A 17,917-nucleotide genomic window follows, 5' to 3' on the forward strand; every position below is an offset into this window, starting at 1 on the left:
TTTCCACTGAGGATATTTAACACACTTCACATTTTTCACATATTAAATGTTAAGCTCTTCCATCCTTCTTGCCATTTCCAGTCTCCTCCCCTAATACCTCCTTCAAATACTGTTGGGCCTCAAAAGCCAAATAAGAGATTTTAGCATGAAATCATAGGCAGAATTTGGAATAGAAACATTATTTTGAAAACCCAGTTGAATAAAAATGTAATATAAGACTGTATGAGATCTCACAGTGTGTTCTGGCTTCTCATTTTTCCCCAGTAATGGATCAAGTGAAATGAAGTACTCCTCATAGATGCAATTAATGCAAACGAATGCCCCAAAGTGACAAGGAAGACAAGACAAGCGGGGGTGGGGGTGGGGAGAAAACATTTATTGAGCACCTAGACTTGTGTGTGGCATTTTGTTAGAATTTTCAGAGTATTGCGGACAACAAGGCAGGCAAACAGCCCGGGTCTGAACCCCGGCTCTGCAGAAATTCTGTCACTACCTGTCTGACTCTGGGCAAGTGACTTACTTCTCCTCTGGACCTCAAGCTCCTTGTCTGTAAAGAAGGGAGATAATAAGGCGAAGTTCATAGAGTAGTTGAGATTATTATATGGGTTCCTCTAGGTGACATGTCCCGTAACAGTGCCGGCTTATAGTCCATGCAGTATTAGCAAATTATTCTGATTGCCAATTACTATTATATCTCATGTGGTTTTGGTGCACAACAGCCCTACTATCAGATGGCTATTATCATCTGCATTTTACTGTAGACGAAATGGGGCTCCCCAACGTTAAGCTGACCATGTGCACAGTTAATAAATGGCCTTTTGGACTCCAGACCCACTTCTCCCACCGAAAGGAAGTGAGGATTGGTAAGTCAGCTCTCAGAAGCTCTAATAGGCTCATTCCTGGGTCTGAGTCAGCAAGATCCTAAAAGCTCTTCTCTTTTCCTGATATCACTTAGCTCCTATCCCTTTCTTTTATCACTTTGTTGTGCTTTTCCCCCTCTAATTCCAACATTCATGAGATATGTGACATGATATGGAGAAAACATTATTTTGAAAGATAAGAAATAAAAGGAAAGTTGTTCCATTCCTCACTGTGAAAGTCCCACTGAATTTACAGTATGATAGTCTCCCTGCCTCCCTCAAGGCCTTCTCAAGTATTTCCCACCAATTTTTCTTACTCTCATCCACTCCTGTAGCAAGTCATGCCCTGAACTAAACTGCTAGAACACTGTCTTGTGTATATCTTAAAGTGTTCAATTGCACATTTCTCAATATATACATTTCTGATAATAAGCTGCCTATTGATTTCATTTTTTGAAAACTCCTGCAAAACTGTACCCTTCCTTGAAGGCCCTCCTTCTATGTTCTTCCCAAGTTGTCTTTTCAAATGAGCTCAGACTAGAATTGAGTAAAAAACCAGTAATTCTAAGATCTGTGGCTTAGTTGTATCCTGCATCCTACAATTAACATTGTGTCCATGTCAGTTTCCTGGTTTTGACAATGCATTAAGATTCTTCTATAAGGTGCATCTTTAGGGGAAGCTAGGTGAAGGGTACACAAGAACTCTCCATGCTGTTTCTGCAATTCTGAAAATTTTCTTTAAATATGTCAAGATAAAAATGTGTAAAAAGTCAGTCATTCTGCTCAAACACAAACTACCACTAACTGTGAGAGTCAGACGTGCCCAATAAAACACTTAAATCCCTGAAGACAAAGACAATCACAGAGTTCTTTGGACTTACCCCACAAATGTTATTTTATTGGGCATATGGGAGGAGGATGGAGAGTGTAGAAGAGCTGGGGACATAGGAGGAATTTCATAAATATATGTAAATTAATACATAAGAGGCATAAGAAATCATGGGTTAAGTTTGGGGACTCAAGGATTTAAATGTATGGTTACTGCGCTTCTGATTTTACCTCTTTTGGAATACTGCTAGAAAAAGAGAATCAAGATATAAAATATTTGAATGGAAAAATAGTCCCAGGCATTGGAACAGATAACCATTACTCATACTACCATGTGTGGCTGAGTCTTCCTTTAAAACATCTAACTCAACATGTGTTGCCAAATGACTAGGAAGCTGGCTCGGCTGTTAAGTTCAGTTGTAATTTATGGGGTTCTTAATGCAAAAAGAAGTCAGATACTTTTCAGGCAAGTAAATATTCATACTTTTTTATTCTTTTTTATTTTTGCCTTCACTACTTAAATTACTGCCCAATGGCATAAAACAAGAGAACTCTTAAAAATATTTTTTAAATCAGGAAATGCATCATTGAGAAAAAGATGTTATCTTTGTACCCCAAACAGTGGAAACTTATGAACTTTTTCAGTCCTGCAGTTCTGTCTACACAACGTTTGCATAAGTTTTATAAAGGCTACTGTCAAAGAGCAATTTAAAATCATTTTTTCCAAATGTGGGGGAAAAACAACTGTTACTTTAATTTGGTTCTACATTAGCCTTAACCTAACTGGATGAAACAGGGTGTTAACAAGCTCAAGCTTATGGGTTCAATTCCTATGTGGTCAATTTAGCTTCTCTCAGTGGAAAAGTTGGTACCATGGTCTTAGAATATATGTTTAATTCCCATACCCTTAATGCCACAGTTTAGCACAACCCACCCTTACTGTTAGCACAACCCACCCTTACTGTTATTGCCAAACAGCTCAAAGTACCGTCTTAAAATCAAAGCTCAGACTTTCACAGCTCTTGAGCCCTACCCTTTCTTTTTAAACAACAACTTACCCTACTATCCTGTGAATGAAAAATTCTTGTCTTGAGGAACCACAGAAAAGCCTCATATTTGCTCCACCCCAGAGAGTGTTATCTGGCTCACGTAGGCTACTCCCATTACACTGTTAGCTTCATGAGGGCAGAACGCAAGTCTGTTCCACTTGCCACTGTATTACCAGGACTCATGACAGTGCCTGGCACTCGGTGTTTTATTACATGCAGTTCTCAAAAAGCTGTATGCTTTTTCAAGATGGAAAACACATTCATTTCAAATGGAAATTGAATACTTAGCCAACATAGCACAGTGGCTCCCAAAAGTGGTCCCCAGATAGCAGCATCCTTCTAAGATCCTGTTATAAGTAGAAATTCTCTGGCCCTTCTACAGACCTAGTGAATCGGAATCTCTGGGAATGGGGTCCTGAAATATATATTGCAAGCCCCTGATGTGATTCCAAAGCATGCTCAAGATTGATACGTACTGGTATAACCTAATGAAGAAAAAGCCTTTCCCAAACCCAGCTCTTATTTGCAGCAGCAGTTATGAAGCACATAAATTCATCCATTTGAGAATAAAAGTACACATTCTTTTCTTGGATGAGTCTCTGAAAAATGACTTTCTGTATAGGATACTTGGGAAAATAAATGTTGATCACTGTTACACACTTTTCTATAGCAATGTACCTTGAGTCCTAAGATAAGAATGTGAAATAGAAACAAGAAACTTTAAATAAAACACTAAACAAGGGATTATAGCTCCATGGCTACCTATTAGATTACCTTTTTTATGGCAAATCTAAACAGAAGTTATTTAATGACCCTGGAAGTAATGTGATAGGGTGATAATGTCCCCACACCAAGTACCAAAGACCTTTGTTTTTCTTTATTAGCTATAAATTATCCAATAAACTCACTGGGATTCTAAATAATACCAACTGGAAAATTCTATGATGTAGTAAAAACATCAAGGGCCTGTAATGCTCCCAACCAACGTACTTCTAATGACATAAAGTGGGGAAGGATGATGTATGTGCTGGATCCAAAAGACTCTTGACAGGCCAGAGGGAGAGATCAAATCTAACAAAACAGTACTTAGAGGATGATAATAAACCTCTACTCCTGAGTCAAACATATGCACACTCAGGTGTAGGTTTGGGAAGACTCGATTCAGCAACGGCATTATGAAAAAAAAACAAAAAGAAAGACTTTATTTGCAGTAGTCTCCCCAGAAGCCAGCACTGTACCCACCATCTCCTGGAAGGCTACGGTGATGGGAGGATATCCTAGCAGAAGCAGAGTGTCTAGCACGACGCCACAGCTGTGCTCCGATGTGGTCTGGCTGTCCCACATCTGAAATGTCTGTATTCATTTCCAGACCCCATACTTTATGGAGTGTGTGGGGAGAAAGAGAGAATGATGCTGTGAGTGGAAACCATGGTCTCCGCAGGGTGATAAAGTAACCGTGAGCAACTAAAGCATGAAAGAAGAAACTCAGGCGAGGGTCGAGGCATGCCAGCGAGCTTCAAATATGTTAAGGGCTGTCATAAGGAAGAGGGATTTAAACTGCTCTGTGCAACACTCAAGGGGGAAACGTGAAGTCAGTAAGTGGAAGCTAGTAACCTCCCTCTGGTTCCAAAGAAGGTTAAGTAAGGAACAGGAAGAGCTGTGATAGTTTTACATGCCAGTTTGGCTGGGCTATAGAACCCAGTTGCTTAATCAAAAAACATTAGTGGAGGGGCTGCTGTGGAAGTACTTTGCAGATGCGGGTAACATCTACAAGCAGTTGACCCTAAGTAAAGGAGATTAGGCTTAATAATGTGGGTGGGCCTCATCCAATTACTGGAAGGTTGTTCGTGCCAAAACAGGCTTCCCAGAGTAAAAGAAATTCTGCCTCAAGATTGCGACATTAAGTTTCCAGGCTGCCAGCTTACTCTACAGATTTTAGTCTTGACAGCATAAACAAACAAACAAACAAACAAACCAATGGTGTCTGTGTGCGTGTGTGTGTGTGTGTGTCTGTGTGTGTGTGTGTGTGTGCGCGCGCGTGTCCCTATTGGTTCTGTTTCTGTGCAGGACTGTGGCTGATTCAGTTGTCCAAGGATGGAATGGGCTCCTTCCAGTCATCCTGAGTTCCTACCACTGGACAGAGCCAAGTGCAGGCAAGAAAGCCATTTCGGTTATAATGAGACCATTTAAAATACACATCTCCTGATAAGGCTTTAAAGTATGTATAGACCACAGGGCCTAATTCTATTCATTTCACTGAAGGCCCAGTCTGCATCCAATACCATTTGAGACCTTGGGGATATAATGATGAGCAGAAACAGCTCCTGCTCTGCCTTTTCGGAACATACATGAATCTTGTATTTTGTGCAAGCTATTTTAGAACAAAAAGTTAGTGCTCAACAGATACTTGTTAAATGAATAAAAAACATATTTTAAAGTTTTAGAGAAACATGGTACACCTACGTTACTTGAGAAATCTTTCAAAAATATGTCCATGTTTTAAAGTTTTACCTTTTTATAAGGGTAAGATTTGGTTATGAAAAAGATGCCATAACATGCTAAGCTTTTTCTCCAGTAAGGAGTAAGTCTAAATTATTTTCCAAAACTCTCCCCCATCTTGATCCTAATGATCCTCAAAAAAAACCTGACCCAATATCTATTCATTTCACATATTTGAAAGGGCAAATTCCTATAGCATAAAGACTATTACCTCTGGATGTCTGTAATGTTATGAACTCGGTGGAGGAAAGCTAAGTCAACTGCTGGATGAAGCGTGTTCATCTGGCCTCCAGCAATGGACAGCCAGAGAAATCGCCATACTGCTTTTCCAAACAGAAATGTTAAGGAACACAGGGGAAGAACCACACAGATTTTAATAACAAGAACACCGTGGTTATTAAGACCACATTTGTATCACACTTGTAATTTTTCCAAGTAACTTCAAAGCCAATCTTGCATCACATAAATAAATAAGTGAAAAAGCAAACAAATGCATCAGTTGACAAATAAATAAAAAGAGACATGGATTGGAAGAACTGAAGTTTCAACCCCAGTCCTTTCAGTTAGTACACTTGGGCACTTTTTATTATTACTAGATCCTGTTCAGGGGATCTAATGCAATATATTCTCTTTCTGTATCAGTGAGAAACTTAGTCCATAGCAGAAGATGATTCATTGGTTTTCTTACACATGATCCAAGACTGTAAGAAATGGAATACTGCATTACAGAGGCACTTTCTTAAGCATATACGTGGCTACATACCTTGGCTGTATTGACTGGCAAGACACCCAGAGGTCCCAGGAGCATTTGCTATGCATTGGTTATTTACTGATGACTGGAAATTTCTTATAAAACAAAACTCATCAGGTCTTACAAGGTTCTTACTATAAAATCCTAGTGATCATCTCCTTCCTAATGTAAGGTGTTTGAAAAGATGTGAAAAAGAATGAGACCACATAAAATAAAGACATTCAGCAGAAAAGGTGCTAGAGGCTTGCATAGAGTCATAAACTGGGATTTTAGGCTTGGCCATGGCACCAAAAAGTGGGTGATCTAGAGGAGGGTCTCTCTCACCCATATATATGTATAGGAGCTTTATATATTTGCTTATTTCATGCTGGAATTACCTATTTCAGACTGACTTCTCTTTACAATATCACTACTTTCATTTTTAATGGGATGGAAGAAATTATGGCTGTTTTTCCAAAACCACATCAATTTCAAAGGCAGCTGTCACAACAGAGATGCATTTGCACTGGAATTTTGGCTTCAAGGCCAGTGCCACCTTGAAAATTTGGCTGATTTCCCCAAACCCATAAGTTGGAGAAATACCAGGAATAAAAAGAGGAACTACAAGGAAGATTTACAATTTTCTTCACTCCCTTCCCTCAAAGTTAGTCCTTGTCAGTTACCAAGAAAACAAGATCAATATGGAACCTACTGACAACTGATAATTAACTACAGGAAACTATTTTAATGAATAAATTAACTACCCAGTAAAAATAAAAGATAACTAAATTCCATAATGTATTCCAACAGAAAAAAAGCAGAGACAGAGGTATGTCCATTTTGCGTCAAAACACAATTCTTGATTGTGTTTTGTTTTCCAGTATTGTTTCCTTCTTAATTACATTTTTCTTAAAAAAAACCTTAGGATTTGTCATTGCCAACCTACCATATGTTTACCCACCAATGAACAAGTGATTTTGATGATTTTAATTTTTTTCTCTCCTTTTCCTTTTCTAAGCCTTCATAAGCACCACTCCTCATCTCTGCCTTTCTTCCAGGGATTCCAACAAAGGTCAGCATGACTTACGCCTTTTGCACAAAGGTCTCCTTTGATACATATCCATAGGTATATACCTGCAACTTGAAAATGTCCTTTTATTTCTCTTGGAATGGAAGAAACAAATGAAAATCAACTCATCTAGGCTATCTGCCTCTTTTTGCTACCCTATCTTTGCTGGTAAAGGAAGGTATAAATGCTTGAAAGGAACAGCTAACCGTATCACCATGTTCTATGACAACAGACCTGCTATTTTCCTAGCACTGTCCAAACTTGTCTCAATGTCACCTTCCTCCCTTTGACTGAATCCTGTATTCCTCAAACCACAGACTATACAAGGAACCAATGGTCTTAACTTCTGGTAATTCTTCAATCTTCACACACACACACACACACACACACACACACACACCCTTGTTTCTAACATCTATAAAAGTTCTGTACCCCTGGAAACACAATCTGTCCCTCATCTTACCTGGATAAATTTTTAAAGAAAATTTATCATTTACCATTTAGATGATACAATCTTTACCATTAAGATTATACAATCTTAGAACAAGAAATGACCAAGAACTTGAAGAGCTGACCGGAATCCTAAGTAGGTAAAAAGTGAAGTCCAGTACCATCATCAGCTCTCCCATTTTGGGGTGGCAAAGCCAAGGCCCTCACCTCTTCTTGTGCTCCTCAAACTGGACCTGCAGCTAACATGTTCCTGAAGCCACAGATCACCTTGCTGTATTTCCCCAAAGAGTCCAGTTTAGTCTCTGGTTTGGGAGGGGAATTATTTTTATATTCAAACAAACATAATTATATTATAGATTAATATTACATTTTCCAGATATTCTATCTAATGAATAAAGCATATGAAATTATTACCTGATTGTAATGAGATGCTTACATACCCCAAGCCCCCTTGATCTTTTCTCTTCTTCTCTTAGAAGTACTTTGAAAACAAATGTTCAAGGACATCATACTGCATCACTAAGTCTGAATGACGGGAATGAACTGGTAGAGCTATCCAGGTAGAGAAAAAGTTCTAAACACAATGGTTAGTTCCAGGGCATAAAGAAACTGGCCTGCCAAAGATGCTATTGATATTGCTGCTTTTAATGTATATGAGATCTCATAAACATACCCCAGCTGTAACATACACGTTACATGTTAAAGCAGTATTTGGTACTTATTGGAAAGTCACATTTAAAGTCAGAAAAGCTTTTCAAAACTTTTTATAATTGAGAGAGACAGAAAGCAAGCAAATAAGAACACAATAAAGAAGGAAAAATACCCACTTCTCTTAGGGCCAAGGGAAAATATATCACAAACTTGTTTGTGGTGCTTGGCACCTAATTTATATCCCAGCAATCTGAATCTATGAACCTAAGCCTTCGCGGATGAGTGCATCAATTGGCTTTTGAATTAGAGGATAGAATTACTCAATTAACTCTGAGACTAGCCCCTTCAGGAAATACATTCAGCGATGGCACACAATATTTCAGTTCTAAAATGTGAATGTCAACTGTGAAACTAAATTTAAAATTTCAGTTGTTTTTCTCTCAGCTCCTCCCACACTTACTACAAATTTAAATAATACAAATTCAGGAAGCTTTTAAAGAAGTGTGATGTACATTCTAGGTTTTAAAGCAGTCTTAGTGCTTTAATTACTTGGAGCCTGTCAAATTATAGGCTGACACACACAATGAAGGAAATCTATGTTCTACCTGCCATGTTATTAGCGCTTTTTCCTTAGCCAGTAAAAGTAAATATTTATGCTGCTGGGGCAAGAGAAGATGGAATGGACTGAGAAATCACAGCCCTACACTTTGCAGCATCCCCAGGGGCTCAGCACACTGAGCCAGCAAGTTCCCTAAGTTGCCAGCAAGCTCACCTGAGGACAGATTGCAAGGTAAAATTAGACAGAAAGAAGACAAATGCTTCCAATACAAAAGACCATGTAAATACCACTATATGGGGCTATAGATGCACGCACGCCCTCACATGTTTTATCAGAGCTTCTTAGTATTTAACACATTATTAAATTTTTGCCTGTGCTGACATTTCTATGGTCCACCTGTCAACCAAAAAGTTCTGGTTAATGTTCAATTCTGTTTTAAACATGGAGGGTTTATCTATTAGCTGCATTCAGGAAGCCATCTACCACATACCAGAAGCACTTTCAATTTTTAGGGTGTTAATTTATTGATGACACTAACATATTTCTGGCTGTTTTTCCAAGATTTCCAAGATATAAGCCATGAGAAGTATTGTTATGATCATCAGAAGTCAAGCTGTAATTGACATTACGCAGACTTTGGACTCAAGAGAAAGTGTGTGTGTGTGTGTGTGTGTGTGTGTGCACGTGTGTATAGTGACACAGAATTTCTGTCTTATAAACCTTTTAACTTTCACTGAAAACCAAAATACCCACTTGAATGTAAATGTATCTTTGATTATGTTGTCACTAGAGAACTTACAATTTAAAATGAGCAGACCTAAAAAACTGTAATATTATAAGCTAATGCTTGAGCACTTACTATATGTCAGGAGCTGCTCTACAAAACAGGCATGTGATAAATCATTTAATCCTAATAACTCTTCGAGATAGGCACTACAATAAACTATTATAGAGTTGAGGAAAATTGAGAAGTTAAGTAATTTGCCAAAGTTGCCAAGTTCCCACAGCTAAAAAAGTGCAGAATTAGGAGTCAAACTTAACAGTGCAACTCCACAGTTCATGCCCTCAAATGAACAAGATGGTCTTATTTACCCTGAGTTCCAATTAAATATTGAGTTTGGAGAAAAGTAAAAGGGACAGGTAAGACCTGAGGCCTCTGAAGCACTTCACACAGAGCCACGTCAAATCAGAGACACTCAGATTCTAACATTCCAAGATCTCAAGCTAGCTCTCCTGGGAATGTGTCCCCAGCTGGGCGTCTGGAGAGAAACAGATTGTTTGAGCCCCTGGGAAGATCATGACCATTTGGGGGAGGCATTTTAGCAAGTGAGGAACTGAAGTTACATTCCAGCAGGTATAATTTCTTACAGACTTAAAAACAAGAAGTTACATATAGGACGGTACAGTCTGTAGAACCAGAGGATGGACATGTGGTGCAATGGCTAGGCAGAGGCATCATATCCATATGAATAAGAGTTGGAATAAAAATAAATTCAGGATTGCCACAGTCCAGTTTCTGATAGATATGAAAATAGAGCTGATAGATATGAAGCCTTCTTGATTGTTTCCATTGTACTGCGGGAAAATGTCTCTGAATTGTCTCCCATGCGTAAGTCAGACTGGTACTACTTTTTAAATGCGAGGTGTGGTTACAAGGTCTCAGGAAGACAGGCTAGTGTTGAAATAGGGAAACACTGTCTGGGTGTGGATGACAGACAAAAAGGCAGTTGTTTAAAGATGTGTCGTCCCTCACTGTCATTTCCACCTACATGAAAATAAACACAAATGGTAGAGTGTACGTAAGGTGGATAGAGAAACCTGTCCATATTAGATTCATTCAAAATCACAGGATTTTAGAGTCAGGGAGGACCTCAGTGAAGAAGTTCATCTTCTGCTTTTTCTGTAGAATAAAACCAAGGGCAGCAGAATTGGAATCCCTGTGCAGGTTCAGCTTTGGACGTGAGGAATCACCCTTAGGAAAGCGTGTGGGGTGACGAGACTAAAGAATGGCATGTGGACCTCTGGGAGCCCCGAGAGCAGCCCATGGAGGCAGCTGGTCAGGCAGGGGCAATGGAGAGAGAGCAGGAAAGCCAAGAGGTGTGATACCGTGGGAGCCTGGCAAGGAAGAATTTTAGTAAAGAAAGAATGGTTGTGGAGAACAGTAGGAAGCAAGGAAGAATTTTAGTAAAGAAAGAATGGTTGTGGAGAACAGTAGGAAGAGTTCTAAGAAGACCAGAACTGGACATGTTCACTGGACTTGTTGGTTATTGATGGGTTTTATTGAAAAGCAGTTTCAGTAGCACGATTACGATGGAAGACAGCCGTGTTTTTAGCAAGGAATGGGAGGTGAGAAAAAGTCAAGACAGAAAGGCCAGAGCCCACATTCAGTAAGCTTGGAAGAAGAAAAAGATGGTGCAGTGGACAAAGAAATGCCTTGGGGAAAATGGCTGGTAGAGAATTAGAGGAATAATTGGAACAATAATTAAAACCTTTTGGGGAAAGACAAAAGAAACTGGAGTCGAAGCTCAGCTGACGGCTCAGCCCTGACGGGAGGGTGAACGCAACCTGCTCTGAGATAGAAGTGGGGGAAGGAGGGATGGGCATCCAGCTAAGTAGCTCTCTCAACTGAAGTTTTATTTTTATACTTAACTTTTCAAACCATGCGGAGGTAATTTTGATAAATGATTTAAAGTTAAACAATCCCCTTTCTTTACTGCCTATAGTAGGTTTTGAACGAATGAATTATAAGCAGCCAACCCCGGGCCTAGACCCGCATCACGAAGGACACCGACATGCTAGTGTTGGCAGCACTGGCCTTCCCACGCACCCCCTCCCTGCGTCCCTCAATCAGTGGAACAGTTTCCTCATTCTCCAGATCCTTCTCCCGCTACAGAAATTAGGTTCTCACGCCACCAGGAAACACTGGGGAGATTAATGGGGAGGAGCTTCACTGTCTCCAATCTTGTGAAGGCTGGCGGTTTCTCAGCCTTGACAACTATCTGTTTTCTTTGTTTAGTTTCTGCCAGAGGCAAGAGCAAGCAGCAAGAAGAAGGAAAGAGTGACAGCAGAAAAGAGTACTCTTGAGAAATTAAAAGAGAGAGAGAGAGAGAGAGAGATGTTGAATAGGGACAATTTCCTATGGAAATTAACCAGAGAGCAGGTTAGGAAAGAGAGCTGGTCACAGAATTAAAAGCTGTTCAAGTGTGTTTGTTTAAGGTTATGAGGATCACCTGTTGTGCTGGATGAGCCGAATGGGTTTCCCTCTCCAACACCTTCCTAGTGGGTATCTGTTTGAGTCCTTTGCTGAGAATCAAAAGCTCTGGGTGCAAAGTCAACTGTGGTTCTTTCTTCCCATAAGAGATCAAGGCAACATATTCTGCAAAGCCATGGTGCTTTTTATTACCATCTATGTTCTCATTCTTCAATTATAAAATCTGAGATACATTTTTCAGATTGGGGGGGATACATTTTCACTTCTGCCACTTCACCCTTAAAGGTTTGCAAGCCTTTTCTCAGGTAGGGAATAAACTTTTAAAAGCCTCTGAATTACTACTGTGAGCCACAGTTTGATCATTTAAATTCACCCCAGAGACACTGGCCATCGCTGTCTTGCTAGACTGAGGTCATGTGCTCTACATTTTCACCAGTCTGCCCCAGTTTTAGAAGTGTTGGGCATTAATGAAATTCTGTCATGTCAAAAAAATTCTGTAATGTGAAGATATATTTGTTCAACAAGCACTTATTAAGGATCCAGCACATGCTTGACACTGGGCTGGTTGCTGCAAATATCAAGATGAATGAGTATAAAATTGGCTCCTCAGGAAAAAGCAAATGTATTTTTTGAATTTCCATGTTATGATTTCTTTGGAGGTGTGTTTAATATCCCTCCTCAGAATACCAAGACCTATGATATAGCCATTGCCTTGCGTGTTATTAGCAGAGCTGCTGTATTATAAACAAGCAAGAGTTCATAAAACTTGGTTATGCAAAATGAAAGCTCTAGATAAAGAGAAAGAGACTTCATCTAAAAGAGCAACACAGGAGAATATGAGACATGCCAACCACCTTACCATCCAGTTCCAGGAGGCAGTAACAAAGACACACACACGTACATGTGCACATTACAATAACAATCACACCAAAACACTTACCTGACTTGCCCACACCTGCTCTCCCAAATATCGCCAGTTTGACTTCGGTACTTTTAGCCATGCCGGGTATTGGTAGAAAATTCACTGTCATTCAAACCAGAGAGCTGAGAAAATTTTTTTGGTTCTAGCCTTCAGATTCACTGTATCATTGTAAATCTGCAAACCTTAAACAAAAGAGATTTAGGAACTCATAAATGACTGGAGAAAGGAGCTAACATTAATGAAGCATCTCCTAGAACCAGCCATTACTCATTTTATCAACATTTTGATCTTCACCACAGTCCTGTAAGAGGGCTATAGTAATTTAGTAATTTACTGTAAACTACTCAATTAATAAATGATAGAGACATGACTGGAATTTAGATCTGTCTGGTTCTAAAACATACGCATTTCCACACACAAAAGCATTTCCTAAAGTACTTCCTCAAAGAATTGCATTATGAAGGCATTGTTTATTGTCAGTAATTGATAGCAGATACAGATTGGAGTACGTGAATACATGTGTTTACCATGTGTCTGCAAATATCTGATATACAAACATGCCTGATAAGAGTCCCATTTGGAACTCTTCATTAACCCTTTGGGCTGAATACATAATCCACGTTTATATTAGTCAATCCCACTGAATTATGACTGAATTTGCATTTCAATGCTACATGTTATCTCAGTTCACACTAGATCCCATGATTAGGCCATGTGACAGATATGCATGCTCTATTGTTGGCATGTAACATCTAGTTTACAACTTCATATTCTTCTGGGCACAATGCCTTGGTACACAAAAGATAAATGCCATGACTTGATTTCTGGATCCTCCCCTATGATTACCTCAAGTAAATTAGTTTATGGTATCAAAATGACATCATATGCAATGTAAGCACATTTTATATAGCTGGATGCATTAAGAATGACACCTAGGTTCTTAGTACCATGGAAACATAAAGTTGCAAAGAGCCTTAAGGGCAACCTAAGACATCTTTGGCCATAGCAGGGATCCTTCTGGAAAATCAGTCAGCCAATCCCTTAAAAGGGAATTTAAGTCAACTTTTTCTTTTCTTTCACTCAGAACCCTTCAAGGAGCATCGCAGCTATTAAGGTCCTTGGCCCCATATTAGGCTTCTACTTTTCAAGACAATGAGGTTCAGCCCCTTGCCTTGTTCTTAATGGGATATGTGATCTTGTTTATGACTTTGTGACCCTCACCTTCCCTCTTCACCATATGCAGTTCTCTCCGCTGGCTCTTGCCATTTTACTCGCTCGAAAAATGTGGCATCCACTGCGTTCCCTCTATGAGATGCGACCTGACAAACCTATCTAGCAAAGGTTCACTGAGATTTTCCCAATTAGCTGGGCCCCAAGGTTGTATTGTAACACAGTCACTCATACGAAGGCTCACATCTTTCACATGAATTGCAGACTCCTCCATTCTGGACTTGTACAGTCAATGTTTTAAACCTAACTACACAAAACTTCACTTTTAATCACATCAGTCTTTATTTCATCCACTGTTCCAGTCTGTTAAGTTATTTATGAAACATGCATCTGTTATCTAAACCTGTTAACTGTTCCTGCCAGTGTTTTATCGTCTACAAATTTTCAGAAAGAACTCCTCAAGAGAAAGAAAAATGTAACAATTCTTCTGAAAATGTCTTTCTACAAAGACATTAATAGGTAATTGTTTTCTTCATTATGCACCTAAGCCATCAACCTGTACCTAACAAATTTTGCATTTGCTGAATTCCAAAGTGCCAGAGCTTCCTCTGGAGGATGAAAAGGTCAACATTAACATTAGCAATTGTTTACTTCATCCCTAACAATGAAAAAACTTAGTGATCATTTATAGTACCAAAATCAGAAGCTTCAACATCTGCAGTTTGTTCAGTCACATACTTTTGGCTAAAGATAAAAGGATTTCTTGTCATTTTACATGCATTCATTAAGAAAAGATCTCTGTTTAAGGCTCATTGCTTCATCACAGAAGCCTCACAGAAGTATAATAGATTGAGATACACTAACTATATAATTCTAAGTAAAAATGGCAAGTATTTCTCTGAAACATAGAATATGCAAATGTCTGGAACTTGTATAAACAATTTAGTTATTTCATGCAAAACTGTTCATTCCCATGCACATAAAATCCAAGTAATTAATATCTTATTTATGCTTCATGAAAATAGCCATCAAATATAATTTGTAATAAACATTTGTTGAGTCAGATATTTCAGTAACTCCCAAATGGCCTCAGAGGCATAGGAATTTCACATAAAAATATTGTGTGGGTTAATTTTTGCATTTACAATCTAATAAAGACACAGCTGGTTATTGTCAATCTTATGTTTAGAAAAATCATTTACAGGAGGACACAAAAATGACATTTATCCTTCAACATTTTGTTTCTCACATGTAAATATGAAAAGTTGCATTTGACAAAGATAAATATGTAAATGTTTTAGTAAGTGACCTGTTGCCAAGTATCTGATGTTCAGAATAATACATAATCCGAGACCTTCCATAACATGGATCTAAGAAAATATTTATTTTAATGTTGCTGTGCAGAAACATTCTGGTTGGGCCTAGAAGCTGCCATTCACTTTTTACATGGATAGTGCTTTATTAGAACAAATACTTCTGAGTCCCTATTATTCCTCCAGCTAAAAAAATCACACCCAGATATTTAAGAGAAAAAGGGGCAGTGAGTTTTACCCCCTAAACTTAAAGGAACTCTAAGAAAGCTTTCAAAGAAGAAGAAAGGAAGAAGCTAGCCTCCAAATACTGTGTTGTTATGAATGCTGTCACTGATACCTTCCACATTTATACCAATGCAAATAGAAGCGGCTTCCTTCCAGGAGCTTAACAATCTATTAGACCTATGACATTTAGATCACTAATAACCTGATTTTTAAAATTTCTTTAAAGAAATGTTTTGTTCATAATAGATCACTCCCAAAACTATTACACTTGCCAAGGTACACGCTTTTACTTCCTCTTGTGGGGGTGGGGAGGTGGGGGGGAAAGCAAGCATCTTTGTAAGGGAGTAGTTTTTCTAACTTTTGTATTTATGGTCTCACCAAAATAAAGTGCAGCTGCTTAAGGCAGCAAAGAATCTAGTCTAGTCGTGGGAATGAAATTCTCTTTGGGCTGCCCCTTCTCTAGCTCCGAAAGCAAGTTTTTCTAGTTCTATTACCAGGAATGATCCCTCATCTTAACACAGTGCAGCACGCACAGCAACGAGGATAACTGTACAAGACCCCTGGTTATAGCGATGCTCGGAAGGCAGTAGGTACCCTGGAATGGCAAACAAGCCCACTGTGGGCTTCAGGTCACTTGCTCTCAACCTAGGGAGCAAACTCAACCCAAGTCCAAAGGGCATTCTCCGTCTCAGCTCAGACCCAGGGCGCCCGCTGTAAGCTCTTGGCTCCGGCGCCCGCATCTCCTTCTCAGCGAACCCCAAAGTCGGCCCGGGGGGTACCCAGCGACCTGCAGGACTGAGCCAGGGGCCGAGCGTTCGGGCGCTCGGAAGGGTCTGCAGGAAGTCGTCCCGAAAGAGCCACCTGGGCATGTGCGTGACACTCACCTGTTCACACTCTCCAGGCCCGGGAGAGCCGCGGTCCCTTGCAAGTTCGGAACCGATGCCCTGGACCCGCGCAGCCCTCCCACGGCGTGCAGCCCAGCCGCGGGTTGCGTTTCCGAGTCGCTGGGCTGCGAGCGCGCGTGGAGCGGCGGCAGCAGCGGCCAGGGCGGACGGACCGGCCGGGGTGCCTGGTTCCCTCGCCCCGACTAGCGGCCGCGGGACTGCGGCAGGACGCGAGCGCAGCCGGCCGGGGCCGCCAGGTGCTGCAGTGCGGCGCTCGGGCGCCCCCTCCCGGGCCGGCGAAGCCTCTGCTGGGGGCGCCTCCCCGCCCCCGGAGCAAGAAATCCGCGCCTGCTCCCCGCCGCCCCCAGCGCCGGCTTCCCTTTCCCTCGCTCGGTCCCGACCTCTGGCTTCCCGCAGGGCTCTTTCCTTGGTTAAAAGGGTGCGTATGAAAGTATCACTACGTGCTGTGTCCTATTCCCTACTCCAAACGATCCTAACAATGTCCCTTAGAGGGACGTTTAATTATCCCCACGATGCCCAAGTATAAAATGAAAAACAGGCTAAGTAACTTCTCCAGGGCTAGTACACGATTGCAGTGAAGGCCAGGTCGGATTGGAAGCTGAGCGATGCTAAGAGAAACATAGCTGGATTCAACTGGAGTTCATATGTTTATTTGAGAAAGTTCCAAATGCTTCACATTCTTCTTGCAAAGATGAGCATTTGTAACATTTGAAGTCACACTCATATCATCTTCAAAACCTAACAAAGGAGATTACCGTTCGTGCTGTTAGACCTGCTATCACACCGTTCATCTCCTTTATATTTCCTTCCTCCCCCAAGGTAAGTGCTCCTATTATGATTACTAGCTTTTCGCAAATGAGGAGGTGTTTCAGAAAGGTTAAATGAATTTCCTAAAGACTATGAAAAGTCTGATCAGGGGAGCAGGAAACATCTAGGCTTTTTTTTTTTCTTGGAAGTCTGGGCGTTCTTACCAAGATACTGGGTAGTCTCTGGAACACCACTGCACTATAGGGCAGAGAGGGGCCTAGGGCTAAGCAAACGACCTGCAGTGTGTCCTTGATGGAGGAGATGTCACCATGGAGGCGTTCCCAGGGCCGGTGCTGACCCAGAGAGCCTCTGCATCCATTAGTGATGGCCAGACTGAGTGGAGGAGCTGGATCTGTGGCAGATGAGAAGTGGGAATTGAATAGCAGTGCAGGAGCTGTCCTGCTAATTCTTGGAGAAAGTTCAAATATTGGATCCTCTATGACTTTTCTGAACTCTAATCTATCTCTCCCCCAACACACACCTAGAAGAGTTGACCTGATTGTGTGATATCGTGGCATTTGCATTGTACTCGTTTTTATTTCTCAGTCTTCACTATGAAACCTTGAACTTCCTGTATACAGGGATTTGTCATATTGTATCTCTGTATTCCCAGCCTCTACTATGGCACTTGGCATAGCGGATATTCAAAAAACAAGTTGTTGAATGAAT

The 17,917-nt window shown here is 40.5% G+C and overlaps 1 protein-coding gene across 2 annotated transcripts in view; it reads right to left on the minus strand.

Moving 5' to 3' along the window:
- Positions 1-16,621, minus strand: part of RERG (RAS like estrogen regulated growth inhibitor) — a 93,507-nt gene extending 76,886 nt beyond the window's left edge. Inside the window, exons 1-2 of one of the 2 annotated variants that reach the window (XM_036909046.2) lie at positions 16,421-16,621; positions 12,847-13,010 (exon numbers count right to left, since the gene is read on the minus strand). In XM_036909046.2, the coding sequence (XP_036764941.1) occupies positions 12,847-12,937 (91 nt within the window). In that variant the 5' untranslated portion in view covers positions 12,938-13,010; positions 16,421-16,621. The remainder of the gene's footprint in view (positions 1-12,846; positions 13,011-16,420) is intronic. The other variant, XM_036909037.2, reaches the window with a different exon arrangement.
- Positions 16,622-17,917: the final 1,296 nt, after the last annotated feature.

Source organism: Manis pentadactyla, chromosome 14, assembly GCF_030020395.1.
Source record: "Manis pentadactyla isolate mManPen7 chromosome 14, mManPen7.hap1, whole genome shotgun sequence".
Taxonomy (NCBI): Eukaryota; Metazoa; Chordata; class Mammalia; order Pholidota; family Manidae; genus Manis; species Manis pentadactyla.